This window comes from Manis pentadactyla, chromosome 19 (assembly GCF_030020395.1).
Source record: "Manis pentadactyla isolate mManPen7 chromosome 19, mManPen7.hap1, whole genome shotgun sequence".
NCBI classification, from domain to species: Eukaryota; Metazoa; Chordata; class Mammalia; order Pholidota; family Manidae; genus Manis; species Manis pentadactyla.
Window position 1 is genome coordinate 2,021,736 of NC_080037.1, and position 25,642 is coordinate 2,047,377.

Below are 25,642 nucleotides of genomic sequence, written 5' to 3' on the forward strand. Positions count from 1 at the left end.
CTGAAATTAAAGAAGAAACAAATAAATGGAAACACATCCCATGTTCATGGATTGACAGGTTTAATATTATTAAAATGGCCGTACTGCCCAAAGCAATCTATAGATTCATTACAACCCCTATCAAAATCCCAATAGCATTTTTGACTGATATAGAACAAAAACAATACTAAAATTCATATGGAATCTCAAAAGATTCCATAACAATCCTGAGAAAAAAGAACAAAGCTGGAGGCCTCTCACTTCCTGATTTCAAAATGCATTACGAAACTACAGTAATCAAAGTAGTGTGGTACTGGCATAAAGACAGACACACAGACCAATGGAACAGAATGGAGAGCCCAGAAATAAACTACTGCTCATATGGTCAAATGATCTTCAACAAAGCTGCAAGACTACATGAATGGAAAAGGATAATCTCTTCAACAAACGGTGTTAGGAAAACTAAATATCCACATGCAAAAGAAAGAGTTGGACTCTTACACCATATATAAAAATTAATTCAAGATGGATTAAAGACAAATGTTAGACTTGAAACTATTAAACTCCTAGAAGAAAACAGAGGAGAAAAACTTCATGACGTCTGTCTTGGCCATGATTTCTTGGCTATGACACCAAAAGCACAGACAACGAAAGCAAAAATAGACAAATGGGATGACACCAAACTTAAAATTCTGGAGATGGAGATGGAGAAAGAAACAACCAACAGAATGAAAAGGAAACTAATGGGATGGAAGAAAATATTTGCTGACCAAATATGTGATAAAGGATTAATATCCAGAATACATAAAAAATCCTCTTACAAATAAACAACAGGAAAACAAACTCATTAAAAAATGGGCCAAGTGCTTAAACAGACATTTCTCCAATGATATACAAAGTACCCATAAGTATATGAAAAGATGTTCAACATCACTGATTATCAGGAAAATGCAAGTCAAAACCACAAGGTGTCACTTCATACTGTTAGAAGGGCCATTATCCAAAAAAACAAAGCAGAAAATAACACGTGTTGACAAGAATGTGGAGAAATCAGAACCCTTGTGCACTGCTGGTGGTAACGTAAAATGATGCATCTGCCAAGGAAAACAGTATGGAGGCTCCTCAAAAATTAAAAATAGAAGGACCATATGACCCAGCAATCCCACTTTTGGGTATTTACCCAAAAGAATTGGAGATATCTGCGTACCCATGTTCACTGCAGCACTATTAACAATAGCCAAGAGGTGGAAGCAATCTAAATGTCCATCAGCAGGTGAATGGATAAATTTGATACATACGGACAGTTGGATATTATTCAGCCTTAAAGAAAAAAGAAAAGAATAAAGTCCTGCCACATGCTACAACATGGATGAACCTAAGGACATGAGGCTAAGCAAAGTAAGCCAGCCACAAAAAGACAAATAGTGCATATGCCTCTCATACTAGGTATCTACAGTAGATTGAGGTGAAGAAGGAGATGGAGATGGAGATGAACATGGGGACACAAAGTAGGAGGGTGGTTGCCAGAGGCCGGGGCAGGAAGAGGTGAAGGCTGCTGCTCGGTGGATGCGGTTTGGGCATGGCAGGAAGGCGATGGGCTCTGGGAATCTTGCACCACCACGTGCATGTGGTTGACGTTATCATATCGTACAGTCAGAATCGTTGGGAGGGTGCATTTTATACTATGTGGGGTTTTTGTCACAACCACAAAGGAGTGCAGACTCTGATAGCAGGCTCCGCTTCGAGGGAGTTCCTGGGCAAAGACCGAGGGCGAGAAGGGCGGGCTTGGAACAAGCACAGCCCCTCACTGGCCGGGTCCCAACCAAGAGGCCCACAGATGAAGGTTCAGACAGGGCCGGAGCTGCTCCGTAGGAATACTGACTGAGGACTGCCACTGACTTCAGTCCTGGGGGAACAGAGCTTTTATTAAAAACCACCATCTTAGCTAATCGTTTTTAAATGATAAGTAAACAAATTGCACAGACGTCCTATTAAAAAGTGTGGGTCTTCCATTCTCAACGAATCCTTCTGGCATCTTCATTTTTCCCTTCTTGTAAAATCATGTGGCCCAAGGGGTCCCTGCCTGGCTAATAGACTCAATATTCAGGTGTCCAGTGGGCAAAGCCAGGCAAAGGGTCTTCCAGAAACAGGCGTCTGTCCACTGAGCTTGCCACATATAACGTGCACACCTCAGGAGGACGGCAAGGCACAGCCTTTGACGAGATGTGGCTCTGCTCACGGTCCTATACGATACAGAAAGGCTCTTTACTGCAGGTCACTTTAAAGACTGCTTGCTGGGAGCTGCTTCTCTTCAGGTGGCTGCACTGCCCCGTCTGCCAGGGACGATGCATTAAGGTTCTAGGGAAGGAGGCAGTAAGGAATCCCAGAGCTGGGCAAGTGCAGAGGGACCTTAGCAAACCACTGTAATTCAAATCAATGAGCATCTCAGACACCAGGCCTAACTCTTCCAGTCAGAAGTCACTGCCCCTGCACCACTGCTGCAGTTTTAGAGGACTGGCTCCATGGGGCCTCCTCTACAATCTGGCATAGAGGTTGGCACCTGGTAGAATTACCCAAGGCTACCTGCAGAATCCCAGGTGTATTTCCAACTCTCCCTGTAGCTCCAGTCAACAAATGCAGGCTTTTCCTCACAGGCAAGGCTACAGCCTGCCCGAGGCGTGGCAGTGGTGCCCAACTCAAAAGTCAGACAAGAACAGAGGCGACCTGGCAGGCAGACAAGCCTGGGGAGTGCAGAGGCAGCATGCACACCCAGAATGCACGTTGGGAGTCCTTAGCCTCACTGACACAAACACTGGCGTCTAAGAAACCCATCCTTCCATTTCTCATGTCCCGCCTGCGATTGGTTAAGCCCCTGGGAATTCCGGAAAGGACACACCCTTGTCTTGAGTGGGAGGAATAATCTGTGCAGTCTTGACAGAAGCTCGGCAAGAGGCCACAGCAGTCCCGACAGGTGGAAAACCTGCATGTGGCGGGAGCCCCCTCGGGGGCAGCCCCAGGTCCCGCCCAGCGCCGCCCCACTCACAGTGAGGGTAGGCCACATGCTGGCTCTCCGAGAGGGCTTCTGGCATGTCCTTCAGGTGGTTTCTGGAAGAAGCAAAGGGCGCGTGGCTGTGCTGCATAAAGTGCCCCCAGAGTCTCCCTGGACAGCAGTACATTCCTTGGAATGAGACGAGCAAACGCTCTTCTCCTTGAAGTCGCCAACCCCCTTCCCCTTCCCCCACGGCACGTCACACTTGCACAGTCGCCCTTGGAACTGCAGTCCCGCGGCCACACCAGGTGGCCCTGCTTACAGCTGCCCCCATGTAGTCTGTGCCCGCGGACGTGCAGGCATCGCTCCCACCTGGCCGACTCCAAGCAAAAACAACAGGTCAGACCCCCACAGGACTTCGGCCGCGATCGCATCTGTGCTATGTCAGATCCACCCCAATACTCTGGGGGAAATATTTTTACTACGACCATTTTGCAGATTTTAAAAGTGGACCTCAGGTAGGTAAACTGACTTATGCAAGATCAAAGAGCCGGGAAACAGCAAAGCCAGGACTCGGGGTCAGAACCTGTTACTCAAAGCCCTAAATTCTTTTTAGTCTACCCCACTGCCATCAGTTTGAACCTCGATTCTGTCATCTCATCCATCAGATTTTCTTTAGGCTTCTGAAAAAGCTCTGAGAAGGTCTTCCTCATCATTGAAATTAAATCATATATGGACAGGACAGACCCTGGGACATGCCATTATAAACACCTGTCCGTCAATCTAGTCTTTAAGATGTAAAGGGAAGATTAGACAGTTAGAGGAGGTATTGTTGGTCCGAGTCAATGATAAATACCATCATTCTTTAATTTTTTCCTAGAATGGAAAGGGAAAACACAGAGACATGAAGTCACTGGCTGGAAGGGGTAAAATCATCATTCACAGACCCCCTCCTTTGACGTCTCTGCCCTCAGGCCTAAACGACATGAACCTCTCACCTTTAAGAATTTTTCATATCAGTCACTCACTTTTCCTAGGCTAAATGTAGTACTTTTTTTAAAGGACACATTTATTGCAACCATACTGCTCAGAGTTAACTGGGGGAAGGCCAGAGCTAGTAACTAAACATCTAAATCGCATTTTTTTAACGGAGCTGACAAAACACGGCCAGCTAGAGGCTTTCCTAGGTCCCTATTTTAAGGGCCAGCTTAGGGATTTGTTGAATTGTGATTTTGTTGAATATTGAATTAAATACTGAAAACCCATTTCTATCAAAAGTGATGCAAGTGCCACCAGTTCAGTTCCTTTAAAGACGGTCATCAGTGTCACATATGCAGAAGTCAATTCATAAGAGTTTACTAAAACGTCTCTACTCACCTTTCCTTGGCATCCAAGAAGGCTTTGGCAAAGGGGTTGTACTTGATTTTCAGAGCTGTTATCTTACATTTGCAAAGACAAGAAGGGTTAGTAAAGGGGGGCCACACATGACCAGACATCTTCACCTGCCAAGTTCTGTAAAATCAAAATGATTCCCCATCTCTTCTTTCCTCCCTTCCCGCACTTCTCTGCTTACGTCTGCTGGAAATCATTACTGCATCACCTCCCACAAAGACCACTTTATGTGGCCTGCGGTGAAGAGACAAATGCAGCACAAAGCGAGCAAAGAGGGGGCAAAGCGTGAGCCGTGAGCAAAGGCTGGTGTGCCAGACCCGGCATTCCTCCTCCGCAGCCACTGAACACCTACCCTGTGCCAGCTACGCTTCCAGTCATGGAGAGAATAACACAGAGGAGAATAATACTGGTGGGACCGCGCCTCTCTGGGAGCTCACAGACTCGCAGCAGCTCCCCTGCTCTTAAATAAATCACTCGCCACAGGGCCATGTTAATGCAAAACAAACCTGCGCCCCCACCCCATCACCCTTCGCACCCACGGCCTGCTCCATTTGTCTTCAGAGGCGCCATCTGACACATTAACAGGACATGCACTGGGTTTTCGTCTCTCCCAGGGGATGTAAGTGCCATGAGGACAGGGCACACGTCTGCCATAACGGCTGCCACACACCCCGAGCACGGAGCATCCAGCCTGCGGTGATACTCAACATGTGTTTGCTGACTGAATAAATGTTGGAGAGAATGTTTACGTCAGCAAGGGCCTGAGACTTGCAGCTCTCTGGTGGAAGGAACAAAAGCAAAATAAAAGCACCACTCTTTCTGGCCCAGGACCTGTAGGAAGGAATTAGGAGGAAGAGAGGGGACAGCTGAGAGCCAGATCCGCCTGACCTGGGCTTCCTCTCGGCTTGACCCTGGGGAGGTCAAGGTGCATGAGGGAAGCCAGCAGTGGGCACAGGGTGGATTTGGGCCCATGCCTGCTCTCCCCTCAAGGTGCACCCACACCTTGGCAGTGAAATGCCATCAGCAGAGGGAGGCCCTGAGGGTAGATTTCCCCCAACTTGATTCCCAGGGGGCATGTCCCGAGCCGGAAGTCCAATGTCAGGTTGTGTGACTTGCAGGGGGGTGTCCTTAGCCAGGCTGGTGGCTCAGAGGGGACCATCCAGCACGTGTCGAGGAAAAGCCCCCGGAGCAATCAGGGGACAAGTCACGCTGGCCACAGAGCACAGCAGGCAGCACACATGTGCACGAGGGGACCAGAGGAGGCCAGGCTGCAGACCCCAACTCCGTCCCACTCCCCAGAGCTGTAAAAGCCACACCCTCTCCCAGAGACCCAGACTCCGTCCTAGGGAGAGAGGCAGGGAAGGAGGGCTGTCTGCCAGACGGAGCACCAGCGAGGGACTGTTTGAATGATTAGACAGTTAGTTCCTTTCTGTTCCCTCTGGCCTGCTAAAGGGCTTGGCCAAGAGGCCAGGTTACCTACAGAAAAGAAATTACATTTCCTCTGCCATCTGTGATGTGAATTAAATCTGCGACTTGGTTTCACCAGCAGGCGCCAAGGCAGAAGTTCTCAGACATCAGGACTCATCAGAATCCTTTCCAGAGACTTTAAAACTAGGCATTCTGGGCGCCATGCCTGGAGACCCTGACTCAGTTGGCTAGGTGGGAGTCTAAAGTCTTCTAAAGCTTCCAAATAAAGGAATGCAAGTTAAAGCAACAAGATACCAACATTTTTTGACCTATCAGATTATCCAGGCTGAAGAAGGTCGATGATGGCCAGCATGGGGAACGGCGTGTGGACTGCTGACTGTTATGGCCTTTGGAGATGGGGTCTACCTCAACCCTAAACCGATGCTCCCGTGACAGAGCAATCCCGTTTTAGGTGTTTACCTAAGCGAGCAAACGACAGGTGACCTGGGATGGTCTCTAATGCATTATTTATATTAACAAATAAAACGACTGGAAACAACCTAAACGTCAGTGGGAAGCTGACCGCCTGAAAAATGGTCTATCTTCTGCTGGCATTTCAAAAAAGTAGATATGCCTGCATCTAATTATCTAGAAAGGTACCCATAAACACTGGCAATTGGGGCATGGGAGGAAGAAATTTTCAGACTGACATGTACAACACAAGGCAATTTATGCGAGGAAACCTATATCCTCATATATATTTATATAGGGTCCCTGGGGAGTGGGATCTCAAAGACAGAAGGGAAAGAGTGCATTTTAGCTTTTGTGTGTCATTCTCACTGTACACACTTCTGTACTGTCTGCCTATTAAGTGGCATTTAAAGACACGTATGACCTTTAAATTCTAAAAAACACTGAACCACAAAGAAGCCAAGCCTTGCTGGCACTCCTGGGAACCCCAGCCTGCGTGGAGGGACCCCCACACCCTCCTCCCAGGCTCCCTCTCAGCTCTGACCTCCCAGGGGCCCCAGTCAGGCAGGAACAAAGGTGCTCAGAAAGGCCCGGGAGCGGACTAGACGCGCAGCGCAAACCCAAAGGCGGTGCACATTTGGGTGGGTCCCCGTGGGTGCGCTTCCAGAGCAGGGGCTACACTGGCTCCATGCAGGCTAGGGGCCCACCAGGCCTAACCACAGGGCCTCCCAGGGTGGGTGGGCCACTGCATGGCAGCCCTACCTTATTGGGACCAGGAGTGGAAGTGCTGGGACCCTGAGGCACCCGGGCAGGAGGGCCTGGAAAGCACCCACCCCGCTGGTGAACTCATGCTGAGGTGTCTGAACCCGGGAAACCTACCTGTGTGTCCTCCAAGCCTGGCCAGGGCACAGCAATGCCCAGCAGGTCCCACCAGCCATCCCCGGGCACCCTCAGCATACTCACCTCCTCATTCTGATAGGCTGTCACAGCTATGAACTGGGTCTCCGGGAAGGCGCGGTTCATCACCATTCGATGGGCACCCCCCACGCGCACGATGTGGACCTGGGGCTCATACTTATGCAGCGAATTCAACATGATCTGTTGGGACAGAAGAGGCAGAGGAAGAGAAGGTGGGCCAGCAGCGAGGAGCCAGCCCCTTAGCTGGTGCCCAGCCGCCGTCCACCCCGCACTGCAGCTCCCACGGCCCCGTGGCACCCCCGCGGTGCCCCCGCGCCTCTCTGAGCTCTGGGTGTGGTAGTTTTCAGAAGCTCCAGTCACAATGTTGGAGCCTGTGGGAGGTGAGGGGTAGGTTGCCAGGGAGGAATCATTCTAAAAAACATTCAGTTTTCTGTTAAATCCCTGGCTTTCTTTTTTCCTCTCCCTATTTTCAGCCCGACAATGTGGATTTTGACCCATAAGTCATATTGGTTTTCCCCATACTGAGGACTCCTGATCTCTCAAAACACCGACCGGGCTGCATTTCACGAGTGTGAACCCGAAGAGCAACGTGCTGGGCGCCCAACGGCCACATACAGGCCTCCTTGTGCATCATATGGAAGGTTTGTGGCAACTCCTGAGACCTGGGAGGCCACAGGGTTTACTTCTAATGAAGAACTGGGACCCTCTGCATGTCGCAGAGGCTTGGGGGGTCCCTCCAGGAGGGTCCCTCCCCCTCGGAGAGGTGCACTCCTATGCCCCAGCTGGCCAAGCACAGTGATCAGAGGGGCAAACACCGGGAGGGCACCAAAGCAAAACATGGGGAGCGGGGCAGGGTCACCACCCTGTCCTCCCAGCTGTGCCTCTAACCCCCCAAGCAGTTCCCATTTTACAAAGTGAACACACAGCCTTACACAGTACCTGGGTGTGCGCAACCCTCCCAGAGAAAACGAGGAGGAAAAAGCCCCCAGATGTTGTTTACTCTAATTGGAGACCTTATGTAAAACCTTCCTTATTTAAGGTTTGTTTGGATTTTTTCTTCTGAAAACCCAAAGCTGATTCAATATTCTATTGATAATTATCATAATGCCCAAGTGGAGGCAGCAATTATTTCATTTAGGAGCAGCTTTTTATTACGGTGTTTATCTACTGCCAACACGCCACTTACACCAGAAAAGGGGGAGGGACAGACAAAGCTCTGGGCCCCCAAGTACCTCCCGCCCGGGGCCCCGGGTAAAAAGCCGCACACACAAGACTAAGGCTGAAAGGGGCCCTGATGAATAAGTAAACTACGCGCTCGCTCCCCCACTCGCTCTTTTAACATCAGGAAGTCCATTAAAAACTGAAAGCACCAATTAAGAGCTGTTTATTCCAGTTCACATTTGGACTCCGGGGAATAATTGGCTTCTGTGGGAGAAGAGGCTGCTGAGGACCCCTCTAATTGCCTAAATGCACCCTTGATATTTCTTGATTGGTGTTGCGGGGCGGCCGGGTGGCCAGGTGACCCCGCCGTACCTGGCCACCTCCGTTGAGCTTGTTGGTGAGCTTCACTTTGCTGAAGGAGATGGGCGCCTTCATCCAGTGGGCCCCGAAGTTGGGGGAGTCGGGGTGGATATAGACGCAGCTGGGGCTGGAGACCTCGGGCTTGCCGGCCGGCACCCACTCCCCGTTGACGTACTTCCAGCGGTGGCCGTCCGTGAGGACAAAGTCCAGCAGGAGGGAGTACATGGCGTTGGGGTCCAGCCCTGTGACGCTGACCTTCAGAACAGGGAACATCCGCCTAAAGAAAAGGCAGAACCTGAGTCACAGAAGGGACGCTAGTATGTCAGGGACAGCTCCCCTTGTCCAGCTGTCTGTCCACTCTGAGGAGGCCTTCCTGGAGGGCCTTGGGGTGCAGAGGATGCTGGGGGGTGGAGGGCCAAAGAGGAGCCAGGCTGGCAGCCCCAATTTCAACAGAACCCCTTTTTGCAGGTGCATTTTAGGTTGGAGTTTCACTTGAAACCGTTGTGTTCCATTTTCAAGTCTGAAAACCACTGTCCAGTTAGCAGACAGGGGACCTGAGCCCCGGGGTGCACAACCAGAAGCCCTGCGCTCAGAGAGCCTCCTTCAAAGCCTGCCTCCCGGCACACGCCGGCCTCCCCGGTAGTTCTGAATAATAGTAACAGCATTAATAGCAAGAGCATCGCTTCGTGGTAAAGTAAGTGAGGGGTGCTCCGGCCTTACGAAGTGAGACCAGTTCCTTTCCTGCAAGACCGCTCGGAGCCTTTGAGGTACCAGTGAGCGCCACAGGCCTTTGGTGACTGTGCCCACGCTGAGCTCGTATGGGGGAGACCATCTTTCCACTGAGACTCGGTGGGAATATTGCTTGAGGCCTGTGTTTGAGGAACGCTGGTCTGGACTCACGGATCCCTCCACCCTCTGGAAGAGCACCGCCTCTCACAAGGTTTTGGAAAAGCCCCTCACCTGGCTACTGACTTCTTTGGTTCATTTTCCCTTCACCAAACATTCTAAATTTCTCCAATCTCTCCTCAGAAGACCTGGTTTCCAGCCCTCCGGCCCCCGCCGATCTGCCCCAGGTGCTGTCTGACCAATTCCTCTGGTAAACCTGAATCCCCGGACTGAGAAGCTAACAGCCTGGGGTCTGGACACTCGCTACGGGAGCGAGCCGCACTGCTCTCGAGGTCTTCAGCTTTAAGGCAGTAACTAAGGAGATGCCCGGGGCGGGGTGGTGGGCTCCGCTCTAGTGGTGCCTCTGACGAGGCTGGGAGAAGGGAGTGGGGAGGGCCGGAACGGGCCCGCTGCCGGGAGAAGGGGTCCACGCGGGCCAGGCCTGGGAGTGTAGAGAGCGGGATGGGCACGGAGGAGGCTCTGGAGGTCACCAAGGGCACCCTACTGTGTCCAGGATGCCCAGCTTGACATGGGGTCGAGTGGGGACCGTTACATATGGGAAATGAGGGGACTGGCCGGCAGGCGACAGGGCTGGATCTAGAGACGGACTCCAGCCCCCCAGGCTCCCGGGCTCCCTGGCCACAGAGAGGGCTTCCCCTTGGCTCAGCTGACAGCATCCGTACTTCCTTCCAACGTCGTCCCCCGACTGTGGGCGCACAGTGGGGCTCTGTCTCCAGCAGCCCTGTCCTGAACGGCCGCCCCACAGACCACTTCCCACCTCCTCGCGGCAGAACACAAGGAGCCCGGGGAACCTCACCACCTCCCCGCCCAGGTCCCTGACAGACAGAACCTTCGCAAGGCCACACGGAGAGGCGGTGACCTTGAGCGTGGGTCCCGGCTCCCTGTGCCTGGTTTGGACTCCCACACTCCCTGAACTGTGGCCTCAAGGTGCCTCGCTTGAGCCCTGCGAACACCGCACCTGCCCAGCCTCGTGAGGTCTGCCAGAGCTCGGGGGGCTCATTCACGCCAAGGGCTTACTCTAGCGCCTGGGGCCTCGCGCGCTCCGCGAATGTGGCTGTCCTGCCGTTCTACCCGGGCCCCCACCCGGCTCCGCTGCACATTCTTCTGCCCGGGACCTTAGCTCGGGGCAGAGACTTCGGAAGTTGGCAACAGGAGACATCAACTCTACCTGCCTGGCTGAGAGGAAGCACTTCCCTCTGCTTTTCCGTCTGGAGGTAACAAGTCCGGGCAGAATGGGGAGCGACCGCTCACGGCTGTGGGTCTCCTTTGGGGGGTGATGCAAATGACCCAGAATCAGACCCTCACCATCACGGCACCACTTTGTGAACATTCTAAACACTACCGGGCTGTGCACTTTCAAAGGGTGAACTTGATGGTATATGAATTATTTCTCAAAAAAGTAAATTCATAGCTTTCATACCACCTCAGTTCTTATTGTCTGGCTGAGCCACAGTCATTGGCACAGGGGTTCTAGGCTTTCGGATTCCCTATGGGAAACGGCCGGTCCTGGAGGTGTCCTTCCCTTGACCCCCAGCAGAACCGTCTCTCCCCTCTTCTGTCTTGCTAGACTCAGGAAGAAAGGACGTTAGGACAAGTACATGCATGAAACAAAATTTCTAGGGTAGAAAATGCATGAGGTGGTGCACCCCAAATCGGAGTCCAAACACCCCCTGAGCACTGTACTGCTCACCTTGTCGTGCCCACCCCTCAATGACAGACGCACCTGTGTGTTCACAAAAATGGTGAGTCTCCCTAGGGAGGCTGCTTCCTGTTGTCCATTCCTTTTTCTTTCTTCAATAGAAAGACTTTTATCTATTCTTTCCTCTCAGAGCAAACTAAACGATTCCCTTTCACAATATATTTTAATGTTTTTGATGATTTTAATCACATTGGCCAAGTGTAGCAAACAGAAGCCCCTAAGAAGCACAAACACCATTGGCGAGGAGTCATAAAAATGAGCATCAGAAATGATCTCAGGGGTCAGAGAGGGTCATGTCAACAGCCAGGGTCCTGGCTTGTTTATGCGCAAGAGATGGTCTGGTTCCTGGCCCAGTGCTTTTTCTGAAATGCCAAAGTTGATTTCATTTTTTAAAAAGAAAACAGGATGAAATATATATAATTGTCACTTCACATGTCAAAGTTAAAAAGTACCAAAAGTTTTCTCAGTAAGATGTATAGTAAATGTAAAAACAAAAAGGAAAAGGACGGAAAGCCCATACGGCATGCCTCCCCTGCGCACATGCCTGCCAGGGCGGCGACATGAGAGAACGGCGGCTGTCTTTCCGGCGTGAAATGTTAGGAAGCTTCATATATTTCTGCCTTAAGATTTATGACCTGACTTAATGCGAGATAGCTTTTCAAATGATGATAGCTGACACGTACTGGCTTACATACACTCTGCCCCGAGGGCTTACCATACTGTACTTAAACCTCTCGTTTAAGCCTTCTTCACTCACAGGGTAACTATTATCATGCCCACCTTACAGATGAGGAGACTGAGACTTAGGAGCACAAGCCCAAGTCCTTGAACTCTGCCCCAGTCCTTCCCCTTTACTCTACCCACCGTATCTTTTTTCTCTCTCTCTCAGTGGGGATTCACTGATAAAAAAGCATTGCAGACCCAGGGTCTTGTTCATGAAGCTGACATTCTAACAGAGAAGTCAGGCAGCAAAAATGCAAACAGGTGGTTTTTTTTTTTTTTATGTATAAGATATTTTTAGATTGCAAGAGCACATGAGGAGCTGAAACGGTGGCGTCAGGCAGGGACAGCAGGGACAGAGCTGCTCTAGGCTGGCCTTCCTGAGTCCTCGGCAGCACTTAAGCTAAGACCTGAGCGATGAGAAGAAATGAATCATGCAAATGCCAGAAATGAGTAATGTAAATGCAACTACACACAAAAGGAGGAGCAGGTACAACAGCCTGAGGTCCAGATAAGCCTGATGGTCGAGGGCCTCTGGGGAAAAAGGTCAGTGTGGCTGAAGCAAAATGAAGAAAAAATTCAAACTGTCACTTCACTGCTGACAGGTCAGCATGCCCTCCTCTCTCTCAACTGTACCATGCCAGGTCTCCCAAAGAATGCAGCATGGCCTTTATTTCCAGAATAAGAAAACGTTTAATGCCTTTTCTTCTTCCACACTGTGTTCAAGAATGATACCTGGTGTTCTACAGAAACTATGATCGCATGAAACAATTCACAACATCTTTGGCCTCCGAGGAGATGCAGATCAAAACTGCAGTGAGATACCATTTCACCCTCACCGTGGGGGCTGTAATAAAAGGTGGACGAAAACAACGTGGGTGAAGATGTGGAGAAACTGGAGCCCCCATACACTTCTCTTGGGAACGTAACACCGTGAGGCCACTCGGAGAACAGTCTGGCAGCTTCTCAAACAACTAGACACACGTACCACCGGGACCCAGGCATTCCATTCCTAGACATACAGCTGAGAGGGTGGAGAACACATTCCTACAAACCCTGGTACACAATGTTCACAGCAGCATTATTCATAAGAGCAAAAAAGTGGAAACACGCACTTGGCCATAAGCTAATGAGTGGATAAACAAAATGGGGAATATTCATGCAATGGAATATTATTTGGCAATAAAGATGTCACAGTGTGGATGGACTTTAAAGACGTGATGCTAAGTGAAAGAGGCCAGTCACAAAGGACCACGTACTGTATGACTGTGTCCACTGGGGCTGGGCAGGATGGGGGCCCACAGGGAGGTGGCTAGGATGTAGGGTTTCTTCGGGGGATAATGAAAATGTTCTAAATGTACTTGGGAGAGCATAGGCCCATCTCCGGCCACACTGAAACCCATTGAAATGGGCACACGGTTAGACTGTACAGGTGTGAGTCAGCCCCATAAAGCTGTCCCCCAAAAAGAGGAGCCCAAGGGGAAAGCAAGGAAGCCATAGACCCTGGCTGTTAGGAAGACACCTTTGAAAAGCTGTCAAATGGCTTATTGCTTCATTCTGTTCAGACCTTCATTTGCCAAGAATTTTGGAGTTATTCTTATTTTTTATCACCACATGAATGAACTAAGAGATGCTGTGTATTTTTGACCTTCATCATGCCAATGGGGAATACACAAATCAGTCACCTTGCCAAGTCTAGAAACTGCCTCTATGCCGAGCACAGCCCGTCTGCCTCCTACTCAGACCTCATGGGGATGAGGGTGCCTGATCCAGGGGTGCCTGATCTACTTACGGGGGGAGTCCTCAGGCCAGGCCTGTTCTCAGGGATGGACCACACTTCTAATCAAGTGGCTTTCTCCCCCTTTTCTTTCCAGGTGTAGCTAGCCACAGAGAAGCTCTGAGGAGCTGAAATAAGTAAATCAGTCCCTAACTTGGGGGGAGAGAGCAGGATCGAGAGCGCAAACATGGCAGCGAGAATCAGCGGCTTCTCAAACCACACCTGGGGGGCCGGAGGCCGTCAGGCTCGGCCGCGGACTCTGCTGCTTGGCTATGAGGCTAATCTTTCAGCTTTCGTGTCTCTAGTGGGATCCTGAGAGCCAGCGCTGCTCAGGGAGGGGTGAGTGTGGATGTCTGGGAAGAAAGGGGGCAGATTTTGCAGATTATGTAGGTGAGAGAACAGCAGAGATGGCTAAAGGAAACATTTAGGAAGTTTCACTGGTAAACACCACCCTCCTCTCTCCGCAGAACTATAATAGCATTCGCATGCACACCACATGTGGCACGTGTACAGAGGCCTATGAGAGGCAAGCCGCTATAAGAATAGCAGCAGAGGACTGACGGAGCCCCGTTAGCGGCCAATTACACAATTGCATGTGACCCTCATCACCTGTGGTGGCCGACTTCAGAGAAAACCATCTGTGGGCCACGGGGACATGGGCATCTGTTGGCCTAACTTTGTCCCCTCTTGAGCTGCCCTCCCTGGAAACAATGAACCAGTTCACTGTGCCGACACCCCTGCATCCAACTCAGCCATTCCCAACACTTATTTTATGATGAACAAGTGGGCGTACCAGTTACATCAGAAATGCTTCCAATTTCTGAAAACCTGCTCAAGACACATTTCATCAGAATTCAGTCAAAATTATTTAACTGCTTGGAAATACACGTGAAATACTTCATTTTCCCCTAAGGTGAAGATGTTACAGAAAAGGAACCAGAGGCACCAGGGATTTCAATTATTTGCCTCTGAAGCCTGAAATAAGCATTTCCCTGCGACCTGACCTAAGTTCTCAGCTCCAAGGCCGGAGATGAGAGGCACAGGGCGCGCCCTGGAGGTGATGCAAAGGAGCTCGGGGAGGTACCGTGATTATTATCTCCTTCTCAACACTACTGAATATGAATAAGTAAAAGTTTTAAATGAAGAAAGAGAAGGAAGAAAAGGGAAGGAAGAAGTAAGATCAAGGGAGACAGATCCGAGGAGGGATGGATGGAGGGAACGAAGGCCGTCGAGATCCCAGTCTCTGGGGATAATTCAGTGTTTTCCTGGGAAAATCCTCTCTCTTTACTACTTCTGATCAATGTCAAAGCAAGCCTCCTATTTCACATAAATAGGTCTCCATGTGCAAATCAGCCTTCATTCTTCCATCAGCCCACCCCGTGCCCCGTCAGAGCTCGCCGCTGCTCGGAACAGCGAGACCCCAAGCCACAGGAACGCTCTGCTCCCCCCAAATGGAGTTAAGAAAAGTCAAGCAGTCTCCTGCCTACGGACAGCAGGGCTGAGAACGAGAGGGCCCGGGCTGGGGGAAAAGGGAGGGCCGGGCCCCTGGAGGGGACGCAGGAAAATGGATAAAAAGATGAGCAAAGGATGGTTAGGAGGAAAAGAGAGATGAAGAGGAGCATAACGAAGACGGAACAGAAAAGCTGTTTCTCTGCCAAGCACAGTGAGGTGTTGCCGACAGTCCGGAGCTCGAGGGCTATTCCAGACTGGGATTATTCCTTACCAACCACATCAATCTCTTACAGATTCGTCTTTCTATCTCCTGACAAAACCTTGACCTCAAGGGTTTCCAGAGACCTTAAGAGAACCTGAGAAAAGGTTCAGTTCACTGGAGGAGGGGAGATGGCCGCAGGACCCCCAGATAAGAATAACCAAGTTGATCCAAATTAGACCTTTTCAACAGAGACTATTTTTCACATGTTAATATTAAATGACTTTAAACAGGTAGAGAATTTTCCATTTTAAACATGGAGAAAAAATTACATAGGTGCAACAAGGCAAGAGAAAGCTCTTCTTAAATGGTAAGGGTACATGCCAACATGTTACTGAATTGGATTTTATAATGACTTTAGAGACTTTTCTTTCTTATATTCCTTATTGAAATAGATTAACTCTGTTTTTACCTGGTGATTGTACTTACCTTACTTTCAAATGTGGCCACTTTGCCCAGAGAGGTGGGAGTAAATACTGTTGTAACTACTACCCAATAAAAACAGAGAATAAACAACAGAAAGCCTTACTTATTGCCAGATATCATAACATTTTTACAATCGCACCGTCACTCATCTTTGAAAGGAAAGAAAGTAAATACAATCAGGAATTTGGCAGGATTCTTTGTTTTAAAATATGTAATGGGTTTTATGTTTTTTTCTACCAAAAATAATGTGCACATACAGATCAAGAGCAGGAACAGGTGTAATGACACTTAAAGTATTAAAAATATTAAGTCTTATCTATGAAATAAGTATAGGGCCTATTTAGAGACAGAAAATACCAATATCGAGCTAGACTGTTCTCCCTGCTGCTAGTATAACCACAATTTGTTGAAATGCCCTCATGTCTGGGACTTTGACTTGCAAAGCACTTTAATGTCATGCAACAGCACTCAAGTCTGCAATTCTCCCAGAAAGGCAAGGAACAGTGTGTTTTCTAGGCTGTGCATTTTATTCAAAACTGGAAAAGCAAGATACCAGGAATGGAAGCATTCTGCACATGGACAAAAGCCTGCCAGAAGTCCAGCTGGCCTCCGCTTTGCTCTCTTAGCAGAATATCCCCCAAGGGTCACAGTTTGAGTCCCACTGAAACTGACCGTCCCGAAAATGCCCTCTGACATTTTGTACTTTTGTGACCATGTGAACCAAGAGGTCAGTGAGGAGCAGCTGAAGGCTGGGAGCCAGTCTGGCTGGGCTGGAAGCAGTGAGATTTTCTTTCAAAATATTTACATTTCCTGTACTAGGAGAAAGCTTCTAATGTTACCCTAACAGCCTCTTAGCTGGGATAGATTTAATAGAATCCATGAAATGCCACCAGAGTTCAGTTTAGGTGAATCCCTTATTTGAAGTAATGAGAGAAGAGAAGGCATCTCCTCTCCTCAGACGGAATATTATGGTTTTGCTCATTTTTATGGCAACAGTTGTCACATCATCGCACACACACACAACTGAACACTCACAGCGAGCACACGAGGAAGCCTACGTCACAGGAGGTGAGGAGATGGCTGAGTCCCCCTTTGCTCCCCATCTTCCGCTTGTCCGAAATTTCTGGGAAGTTTTGCTGTACTTAAGAGGAAACCGGCTAGCTTTCAAATGAAGTTGACTTTCGCCTTATCTGAATTGAGTTGGAGCTTAGGTCTGCTCCAAGATAGGCAATCAGTCAAAAGTTCATATTATTTTCTGACATTTGAGCACATTTCCCAAACCCAGGGGGCATGCCCCCCCTTTGCAGTAATTCCCCAGAATTTCTCCATTTAAAATGCATCTAAGACAGGTGGCTCCATCCTGTACTTCCCCGACGATCTCAGAGAATTAATTAAGTTGGCTGGGGACAGCCACCTGAGACAGCCCTTCTCACAAGCATGTGTAACCAGACCCCGCCGCCTCTGGGTGGAGAACGGTGGCCTCTTCAATACTCAAGGGGTCTCGCTCCCCTGGCCAAGCCCTGGCAGCCCCAGCAGGGTGGCAGGCACACCCACCTGCCGTTCTTGGTCACGATCATCTCATTGGTGACTTCCTTGAATCTCTGCCAGAGCGGAGCGTCCTCCAGGGTGATCTGAAGCTGCTTCTCTGTGGGGTCGCCTTTCTCCCTCCCGGCCTGAAGCTCGCTGTCCACCACGTTGAGCAGCCGAGAAGCGGTGCCGTCGCTGGTCTTCCGGGCGCCCGTCTCACTCATGGCCATGGGCCCCCGGCAAACTTGGCTGGGAAACGTCACCTACCTTGCCTGCTTCCACCTCCTTCTGGCTGTCACTTGTCTGCTTTTTGGACCCAGCTGGGCAGTGCCTGGGGGCTGGAGAGAAGGTGCCCTGGCTCTTGCCTACGCTCCTAGCATGACACCCCTTAAGGTCTCCAAATTATACCACCAACCTGTTAAGCTTCAGGGGGGAGGGGGCGGGGGGAGAGAAAGCCCTCTCTTAATTACTCACTGGATCAGGTGGGAGAGAGCCTGGCTTTCCCATTGGCTGCTGAGCATAGAGTAGACGCTTAAGAAGAGTACTCCATCCAAATTATCAGGCTTTTATCTTGTTGTACCTGAAGAGGTCTAATCACTGTATGGAGGACCATTTTCCCATTAATTAAAATTGTTCCAGGCCCAGACTGCAACAATCAGGCAAATCATGTTTGTGTATAAATCATGGCATGTGGCACCTATAGGGAGAGAGGTCCTGGGGAGAATCAACAAACTTGATGCCAACACAGGCTTCCCTGGCACAGGCAAGAGCCCAAATCCCACGGCTATCCGCTGGCCCCGGGCTGAAGAGCATACATGCAGGGCGGAAGGCACTGGGCCCAGGACCCTGACAGCCGAGCCACAGAACGGAGGATGCTCTGGGTGCTGCCCGGAGAAGGAGAGCCGAGGACCTTTCCCCCAGGGTGTCCCCTGCGGGCCATCCTCCTCCGGAGGCGTCCTGCACACACACACCCTGCTCATCTCAGGGGCCTCGCCACCTCCCACAAACAGAGGAGCTCTGAACCTTGCCCTTCCTCCCAGAAAGCCAGAGCCCCAGTTTTTCTTACAGCCAAGGAAGAAGAAAAACTGTGTAGCATCGTAGTAATCTCTCTGAGGAAGCACTGCACCCCCACTGAGTGAAATAAGATTTTTACACTATTATGCAGAGCGATTTCGGTCCTGGGTCCAGAGGACACTCCCTGTAACAGTCCTGGGCCCATCTGGCATTCCAGAGCGAATCCCACATTCCCCAGGAAGATACTGCTAATAGAACATGTGCCTTCTGCCCCATGACACTCGGCACAGGCTGGGAAGGGGTGGGAAGGACAGAGTCACTCCACCTCCCGACCCTGAGTAGATCCTGGGCATTATGAGCTTTTCTCTCACTACAACAGGAAGTAAGACTGTCACAACAAAACGAAAATAAAAGCAGAAAAATGAGATAAAGTCAGCGTAAGTGTGATGCATAAAATGCAGTCTGTGTCTGCTAAGTGCCATGTGCTGGTCAAGGACCATGTCCAGTGACAAACGTCCCGGAAATGGCCCGTGCCCTCATGGGACTAGCAGTCAACAGAGAAGGCAAAAGATACAAACAGCAACTAAGCACTGCCAGTAGTGCACGTCTATGGAGACTGCGGGGAAGGGTGAGGTGCGGGGAAGGGCGTGTGCAGAGCTGGGTGGGAGGACCCGACCAGATGGGGCACAGCCACACTTCTCGGGGGAGGGGGCTCCAAGGCTGCGAGACAAGAGGCAAGGATCTGGCCAGGGAAGGGCTCCCAGCCGGGGAGCGCATGGGAGGTGGCTGGAGGCCACAGGGAGGGTGGCCAGGACGAGGCGGCACCTGCGGAGCTGTCCTGGAGCCGGCTGCTCTCCACACAGGCGGGAACTACCTACTGCAGACCACGGCGGGAAAGATGCCCGCTTTGCATTGTCACCAATCCGCTGAAGGTGGAGAGGCGCCATGGAAGGCGGGCACTGACGTGGTGCTGTGCTGGTGTTCAGTGTGCAAAGTGGCGCCGTGGCCACAGGCTCTCATGGGCGGGGGTCCGGCACCCACACCAGCTCGGCCCGCAGGCCCCCTGGGAGGACGGACGGGCCCTGACGCCAGTGCCCACGAGCACCCCTCCCTCTTCCCAGGACAGGCTGCACAGCCCTGGCACGGCTGGATGCCAGCTGGGACCTGGGAGTGCAGGGGCAGCCGCTCCGAGGACAGCCCGGCGTCCCTTACAGGACCCGCTCTCACCCTGGGACCCAGCAACCACTCGGGTTTGTACCCAAACCTGAAAACTTCTGTCCATACAAAAGCCTGCACATGGAGGTTTTTAGCAGGTTTTCTCATAATTGTCAAAATGTGGAAGCCACCCTAATGCCCTTCAGGAGGTGGCAGATGAGCTGGTCCATCCCCACAACGGAATATTGGCCAGCACAAAGAACTCTGCTTTCAGCCCTGAGACGACATGGAGGAACCTTACACGCCTATTCCCAAGTGAAAGAAGCCACCTGAAAGGCTCACGGTGTGTGAGCCCCACTGTGCGACCCTAAGGAGAAGGGGGAAAGGATCGGTGGCTGTCAGGCTGGGGAGAAGGAGGGCTGGGCAGGCAGAACGCAGAGGACTCTCGGGGCAGTGAAAACGCGTCAGCGGCCGTGACGGGCACGTGTCATGATGCGTTTGCGTAACCCCCGCACGTGCCACACCAGGGGGACCCCAGTGTGAACCAGGGGCTTTGGGTGACGCTGGCCTGTCCCTGTAGGTGCCTCAGTTGTAACGAATGGCCATCGGTGGGGATGCTGACAGTGGGGGCTGGGCCTGGGGTCGGGGGAGGGAACTCTACCCCCCTCTCAGTTTTACAGCTGTGAACTTAAACTGCTGTAAGGCTAAAATATCCTGGGGCTTTGCCAACGCGACTAAGTGAAGGATCCTGAGATGGGGAGCGCATCCTGGGTCGCCGGGTGAGCCCAGCGCAACCACGGGGTCTTTATAAGCTGAAGCAAAGACTCAGAGTCAGAGAGAAGATGGAGGGTCAGGAGCAGAGGTCCGCAGGGAGACGACGCCACAGGGCCGGCTTTGAAAGCAGAGGAACGCAGACGGCCCGGAGAAGGTGGAGGGGCAGGGCGAGGACCGTCCGCCAGGAGCTCCAGAGGGATGCCCGTGCACCTGGGCGGCACCCCAGGAGGTGGGTTGGGGCTGCGGCCTCCAGAACGTCAGATAAATTTGTGTTGTTTCAAGCCACAAAGTTTGTGACATTTTATTACAGCAGCAATAAGAAACCAATACAAAGGCCATGAGACGTGGAGGGCAGATTTCAAGAAGGCACTGCTCAGAGCTGTGCCATGAGTGTGACTCTGAGCTTCCTAGCAGCCAAGGCAAAGGGGGGAACACAATCTGGCATACATCACACTGTGTGCCTAAAATAAAAACAAACCAATTGCCTGAGAGAAGTTTCTCCCACAAACTTTTATAAGGAAAACACTGTGTGATGCAGTGAACAGTGTTCCCCCAGAGAGCCCATAAATACAAACGAGATGAGGATCCACGCCAGCAGAAACCCACTCTGGGAGGGAGAGGAGCATATGCCAGGGTGGCTAATATGTCTAAATCTAATCCCCTCAAAGACTGGAAGTACCCAGGAGGGAGAAGGAAATAATACGGGTTTTTCTCATCAGTTTTATCCAAACTGCTGTGCTCCTGAGAATCGAGCCGTGGGCCCGGGCAAGGCTCTCAGAGACCAGCATGTGCAGCGGCTGGGGGCAAACCCAAGAGGGGGTCACCCTGAGTAAAAAGCGGCTCACACTCGACCCGGAGTCCGGCCTACCTGGACCACCACGCCACCTCCCACGCCGCATCACCTCTGAGGTCGGCATTACCTTAGATGCCTCAGACTGAACCACGTCAAACTGCTGATCGGCAACCTGTTTTACCTGAAGAACAGCAGTTTCATAGGTTCCTCTAATTGTTGGGCTTGAAACGAATATAAAATGCTCGACTGACACATCTCCGTAATGTCTGCGGGCACTTAACCTCATTGTCCCGTTTGTCCACACGCTTGAGGAGCTGAAATCTTGGAGCTCTCCCAAACCAGTCCTCTGATTCTACAAACAAGGGAGGCGGGACTTCCCTGGCATCACTTCCCCCGTTCATTCAACCCACGTTCCAGAGCGCTTACTCCGAGCCAGGGGCCACGTCTGGCCTCGGGAGCTCACGGCTGGAGGGGCTGACAGGGTGCTGGTAGTGCAGGTCTGGAAGGGAAGTCGCCTGGGCAGGGACAGGAGAGGGAGGCCAGGGACACGGCAGGGCACAGGGCACACAGGCTGAGTTCTGAAGGAGCAGAAATTTGCTTGGGTACAAAAGCGGGCTCCGTGGACAGGTCAGAAGGCATGAAAACAGCGACTCCGGCATCAGCAAGGACTCGCGCCCTCGGGCACCAGACCAGAGAGAACCGACAGAGGCTTGGGGTGCCCGGTGCTCCCCCGGGAACACTTTTAGGTGGCACATGGATGAACGCTGGTTATTAGAGCAGTTAGAGGAATGTTACTAGCATGGAAACCCATGTCTTTATACTAAGGAGAGTATTTCTTAGGACAAGTAAAAAGTAAAACTATAAAGGAGAAATGGAGTTTAAAATGCTAATAAAGCGACAGTAGAGGTAAAACTCAAACACCACAAGGGTGGTGGGGAAATGGCTAAAGTCTAGCAGAAGCTGACGAGGTGACAAGTCACGGAGGTGGGCCCGATGAGGCTGGCAGTGGAGACAGAGCCCTGTGGAGGTGGGGGGGCCGCTGCTGACGTGGGAACCAGAACCGGCCACCACTGCACGTGGCTCCTGAGGGACAGGGCGGTGGGATGATGCTCCAGCGTCAGGCTGGAGGACCAGGCAGACGACAGGACCACGCTCCAGGACAGAGGACACTTGGCAGGACCGGCGCTCCACATTCACCGCAAGCAGGGCCGTTATTCTCCGAGAAGAGCCAGTTTTCTGTGAACACACCCTCGGATATTAGCTTGAATGTCCAGAACCGGGAGCCGGGGAAAGTGGGCGCCCAGTTCCGGGACTCCCTCTCGCAGGCCCAGCAGCGGGGTGCGGGGCCGTGACTGAGGTGTGCAGGCGGACACCCGATAGCTCTGCCGTGTCCTCTGGTGCACAGTGGCCCGTGTCTGGGACTGAAAGGGCAGAACTGGAAGTCACGCAACCTGAGCTTCTGACTTGAGCTCAGGACGGTGCCCGAGCCCCGGGAACATGGGGCGGGGTCCACGTCTGCACATTTAGTCCCTGCGGCCTCACAGACCTCACACCTTTCTCTACCAGGAAATTAATACTCACCCAGGTACTTGGTCATAATTAAACTGAACAAAAAGACAGCTGCTCCTATCTTTCTTTTTTAATCGCCAACACGCAGCCCTGGGGATTACTAGCTTTTGGGTGGCTTACAAGGATTATGCTTTCATAATGGTCTGAGGTCGGTTCCAATACAACATCACATGAGCCGTGTAAGGTGGCCTCCCGGGCCGACCGCTGACCCCTTCCCGGGTCTGAGAGGTTAGAGTTCACAAACCCGCTGGCTGCCTGTTACTTGTCAGACCCCCAGGTATGTGATTTTTCACCAGAAACATCACCCAAAAATGAATTCTGCCCTGAGCCCCCAGGTGTCTATGAGCATGTCATTCCCTGGCCCCAGTTAAATCTCTGACAACGGGAAGAAGGGCCACAGTGGACAGGACTGACAGTCCTCCACGCTGACAGCCAAGAGCCCTGACTTTCCCCATAGCTACCCACTGTACCTCTGCTACCAGGCCCCGTGCAGCCGAACAGGGGACACAACACGGGGACAGCACGAGTGGAGGCCGAGCGTGTCGGGGGCGGGGAACGGGGAGACACACGCCTGTCCAAAGGCTCGAAAGGCAAGACATTTTAAACATAATGTGGTGGATGAAGAAAACATGTCTGCAGGCCAATCTGCCTGCCTGTCTGCGACCTCCCGTGCCCGTGACTACTGCCATTCACGCAGCAGCCATTCTGAGTGACTTCTCTCCTTCAGGCAGCGTGCCGGGCGCTGGGGGTCCAGCAGCTGGTAGACAGACACGGCCCGAGCCCTCGGGAGCCTCAGAGTCAGCCAAGGACGATGACACGGGCAGGGGAGCGAGGCTCACTCTGGACTCTGAAGGCCAAGCCAGAAGCACCATGGCAAAGCGAGACACACAGGCAGAGGAACCGGCACACACCAGGCCCACAGGGCCAGAGGGAGACCAAGGCAAATGACGGCGAAAGGAGGGTGAAAGGGTGGGTGGAGGCCGGACCACAGGACCACCCTGTTTTGTAGGTCACAGTCTGGAGCACTGCCTTGTGCTAAAAAGTGATACGCTTTGGAGGGAGCACTCCGGTCACTGCACTGGAGAGGCGCTGAGACAGGCGTGCGCGGACAAGCCGGCAGAGTTTCAGACCTGCAGCAAGTGATGGGGGTAACTTGCGCCCCCGTCTCACCTCTTAGAACCCCAATGTCGTGCTCACTGCCCCGCTGTAAAAGGGTCATTTGAATCTAAAAGGGCCTCCTTTAAGCCTCAGGAGCAGCTCTGGTTCTTGAACTCAAGAATTTGGTGCACCAGCCAAATGCTTTCTTACATGACTCTTATTCTCTCCGGAACTGTAGAATGGCGCTTATAGCCCATTATTGGCTTCATCTTTCTACCCTAAAGACCTCAAATCTTTGCATTCTGAGCCTATTCAGAAGGTCTTGGATTTCGTGAACCATTTCCAGCTCTATCACAGCTTTCTTGAGGTGGGCCATCAGAACTGTACCCAATGTTTCAGTACAAAAATGCATGAGCAATTATAAAGACTTGTTTTATTGTAAGGATGGTCTATAATTGTACTTTTTGTTTACTACACGATTTAAGAGATGATACATTTAAATATATTTAAAGAAAAAACAATGATTAGTTTATTTTGGGGGTTGCACAGTGCAGACAGGTGTCATTTTGTGACATCAACAACCAGAAGAGGTAGGAGCAATGCTGTGAAGAAGATGCCTTCTCATATGTTACTGAAGTTAAGCTGCTATGCATTCAAACTATGGTGTTATAACTTTAGGATGCCAAATGTAATCCCTGGCAGCCACAAAGGAAATAGCTACAGAATATACACAAAAGGAAACTAAGAAGGAATTTAAAACATTTCATTAAAAAAAAATCAGTGAAACAAAAAAATATAGGAAAGCGGGAAATAAGGAACAACAAAGCTATATGCCCTACAGAAAACAAATAGCACAGTGACAGCACTAAGTCCCTCCTCATCAGTAATTACATTAAATGTAAGTGGATTAAACTCTCCAATCAAAAGACAGAGATGGGTAGAATGGATGACAATACGTGATCCAACCGTATGCTGTCTACAAGACGATCACTTGAGACCCAAAGACGTGAGCAGGGCTGACAGAGAAAGGCTGGAAAAGATACACCAAGCAACTGGTAACCAAGGAGAGCAGGACTGGCTGTACAATATCACACAAAATAGAGTTTAAATCAAAAAAGGTTACAAGAGACAAAGAACAGTATGTATTAATAAAAGGTCCCAAAAGCAAGAATATGTAACATTAACATACATGATAACAGCCCACCAAAATATATGAAACAAAATCTGAGAATTAGTGGGAGGAGCAGGCAGTCCTGCAGTAACAGCTGAGACCTCGACCCCCACTTACAGCAATGGGGAGAGCGCCCCCAAAGGCAGGTCAGGAAGCAGAGGACTTAATGACACCATAAGCCGACCAAATCTAACAGGCGTGTACAGGGCACGGCACCCACCAACAGCACAGACGTTCTTCTCACGTGCACGTGGGACATTTTCCAGGGTAGAACAGATGGTAGGTGACAGATTGAGTCTCAACAGATTTTAAAAGTCAGAAGTCATATAGAGTGTCTTCTATGACCACAATAGAATGAAATGAGAAACCGGTGACATAAAGAAAACTGGAAAACTCACAAAAAGTGCAAGTTAAATGCACACTTTTAAGCAATCAATGGATCAAAGAATAAATCATAAGGGAAACTGGAATACACATAGAAGGGAATGAAAACAAAACACAACATATCAAAACTTGCAGGACGCAGCAAAAGCAGGGCTAAGGGAGACATTTATAGCTATAAATGTGTAAGCCCAGGGAGAGGAAATCCTGGGGCAAAATACCTCTAAAAACAGAAATCAAAGGG

At 50.9% G+C, this 25,642-nt stretch overlaps 1 protein-coding gene across 3 annotated transcripts in view; it reads right to left on the reverse strand.

Annotated features, from left to right (window-relative positions):
* The window catches only part of TBX19 (T-box transcription factor 19), a 37,900-nt gene that overhangs the window by 7,831 nt on the left and 4,427 nt on the right, over window positions 1-25,642 (reverse strand). Inside the window, exons 1-6 of one of the 3 annotated variants that reach the window (XM_036900092.2) lie at window positions 17,918-19,075; window positions 17,471-17,781; window positions 8,690-8,954; window positions 7,202-7,336; window positions 4,346-4,407; window positions 3,023-3,084 (exon numbers count right to left, since the gene is read on the reverse strand). In XM_036900092.2, the coding sequence (XP_036755987.2) occupies window positions 3,023-3,084; window positions 4,346-4,407; window positions 7,202-7,336; window positions 8,690-8,954; window positions 17,471-17,673 (727 nt within the window). In that variant the 5' untranslated portion in view covers window positions 17,674-17,781; window positions 17,918-19,075. Of the gene's footprint in view, window positions 1-3,022; window positions 3,085-4,345; window positions 4,408-7,201; window positions 7,337-8,689; window positions 8,955-17,470; window positions 19,077-25,642 lie in introns of those variants that run through there. The other 2 variants (XM_036900268.2, XM_036900180.2) reach the window with 2 other exon arrangements.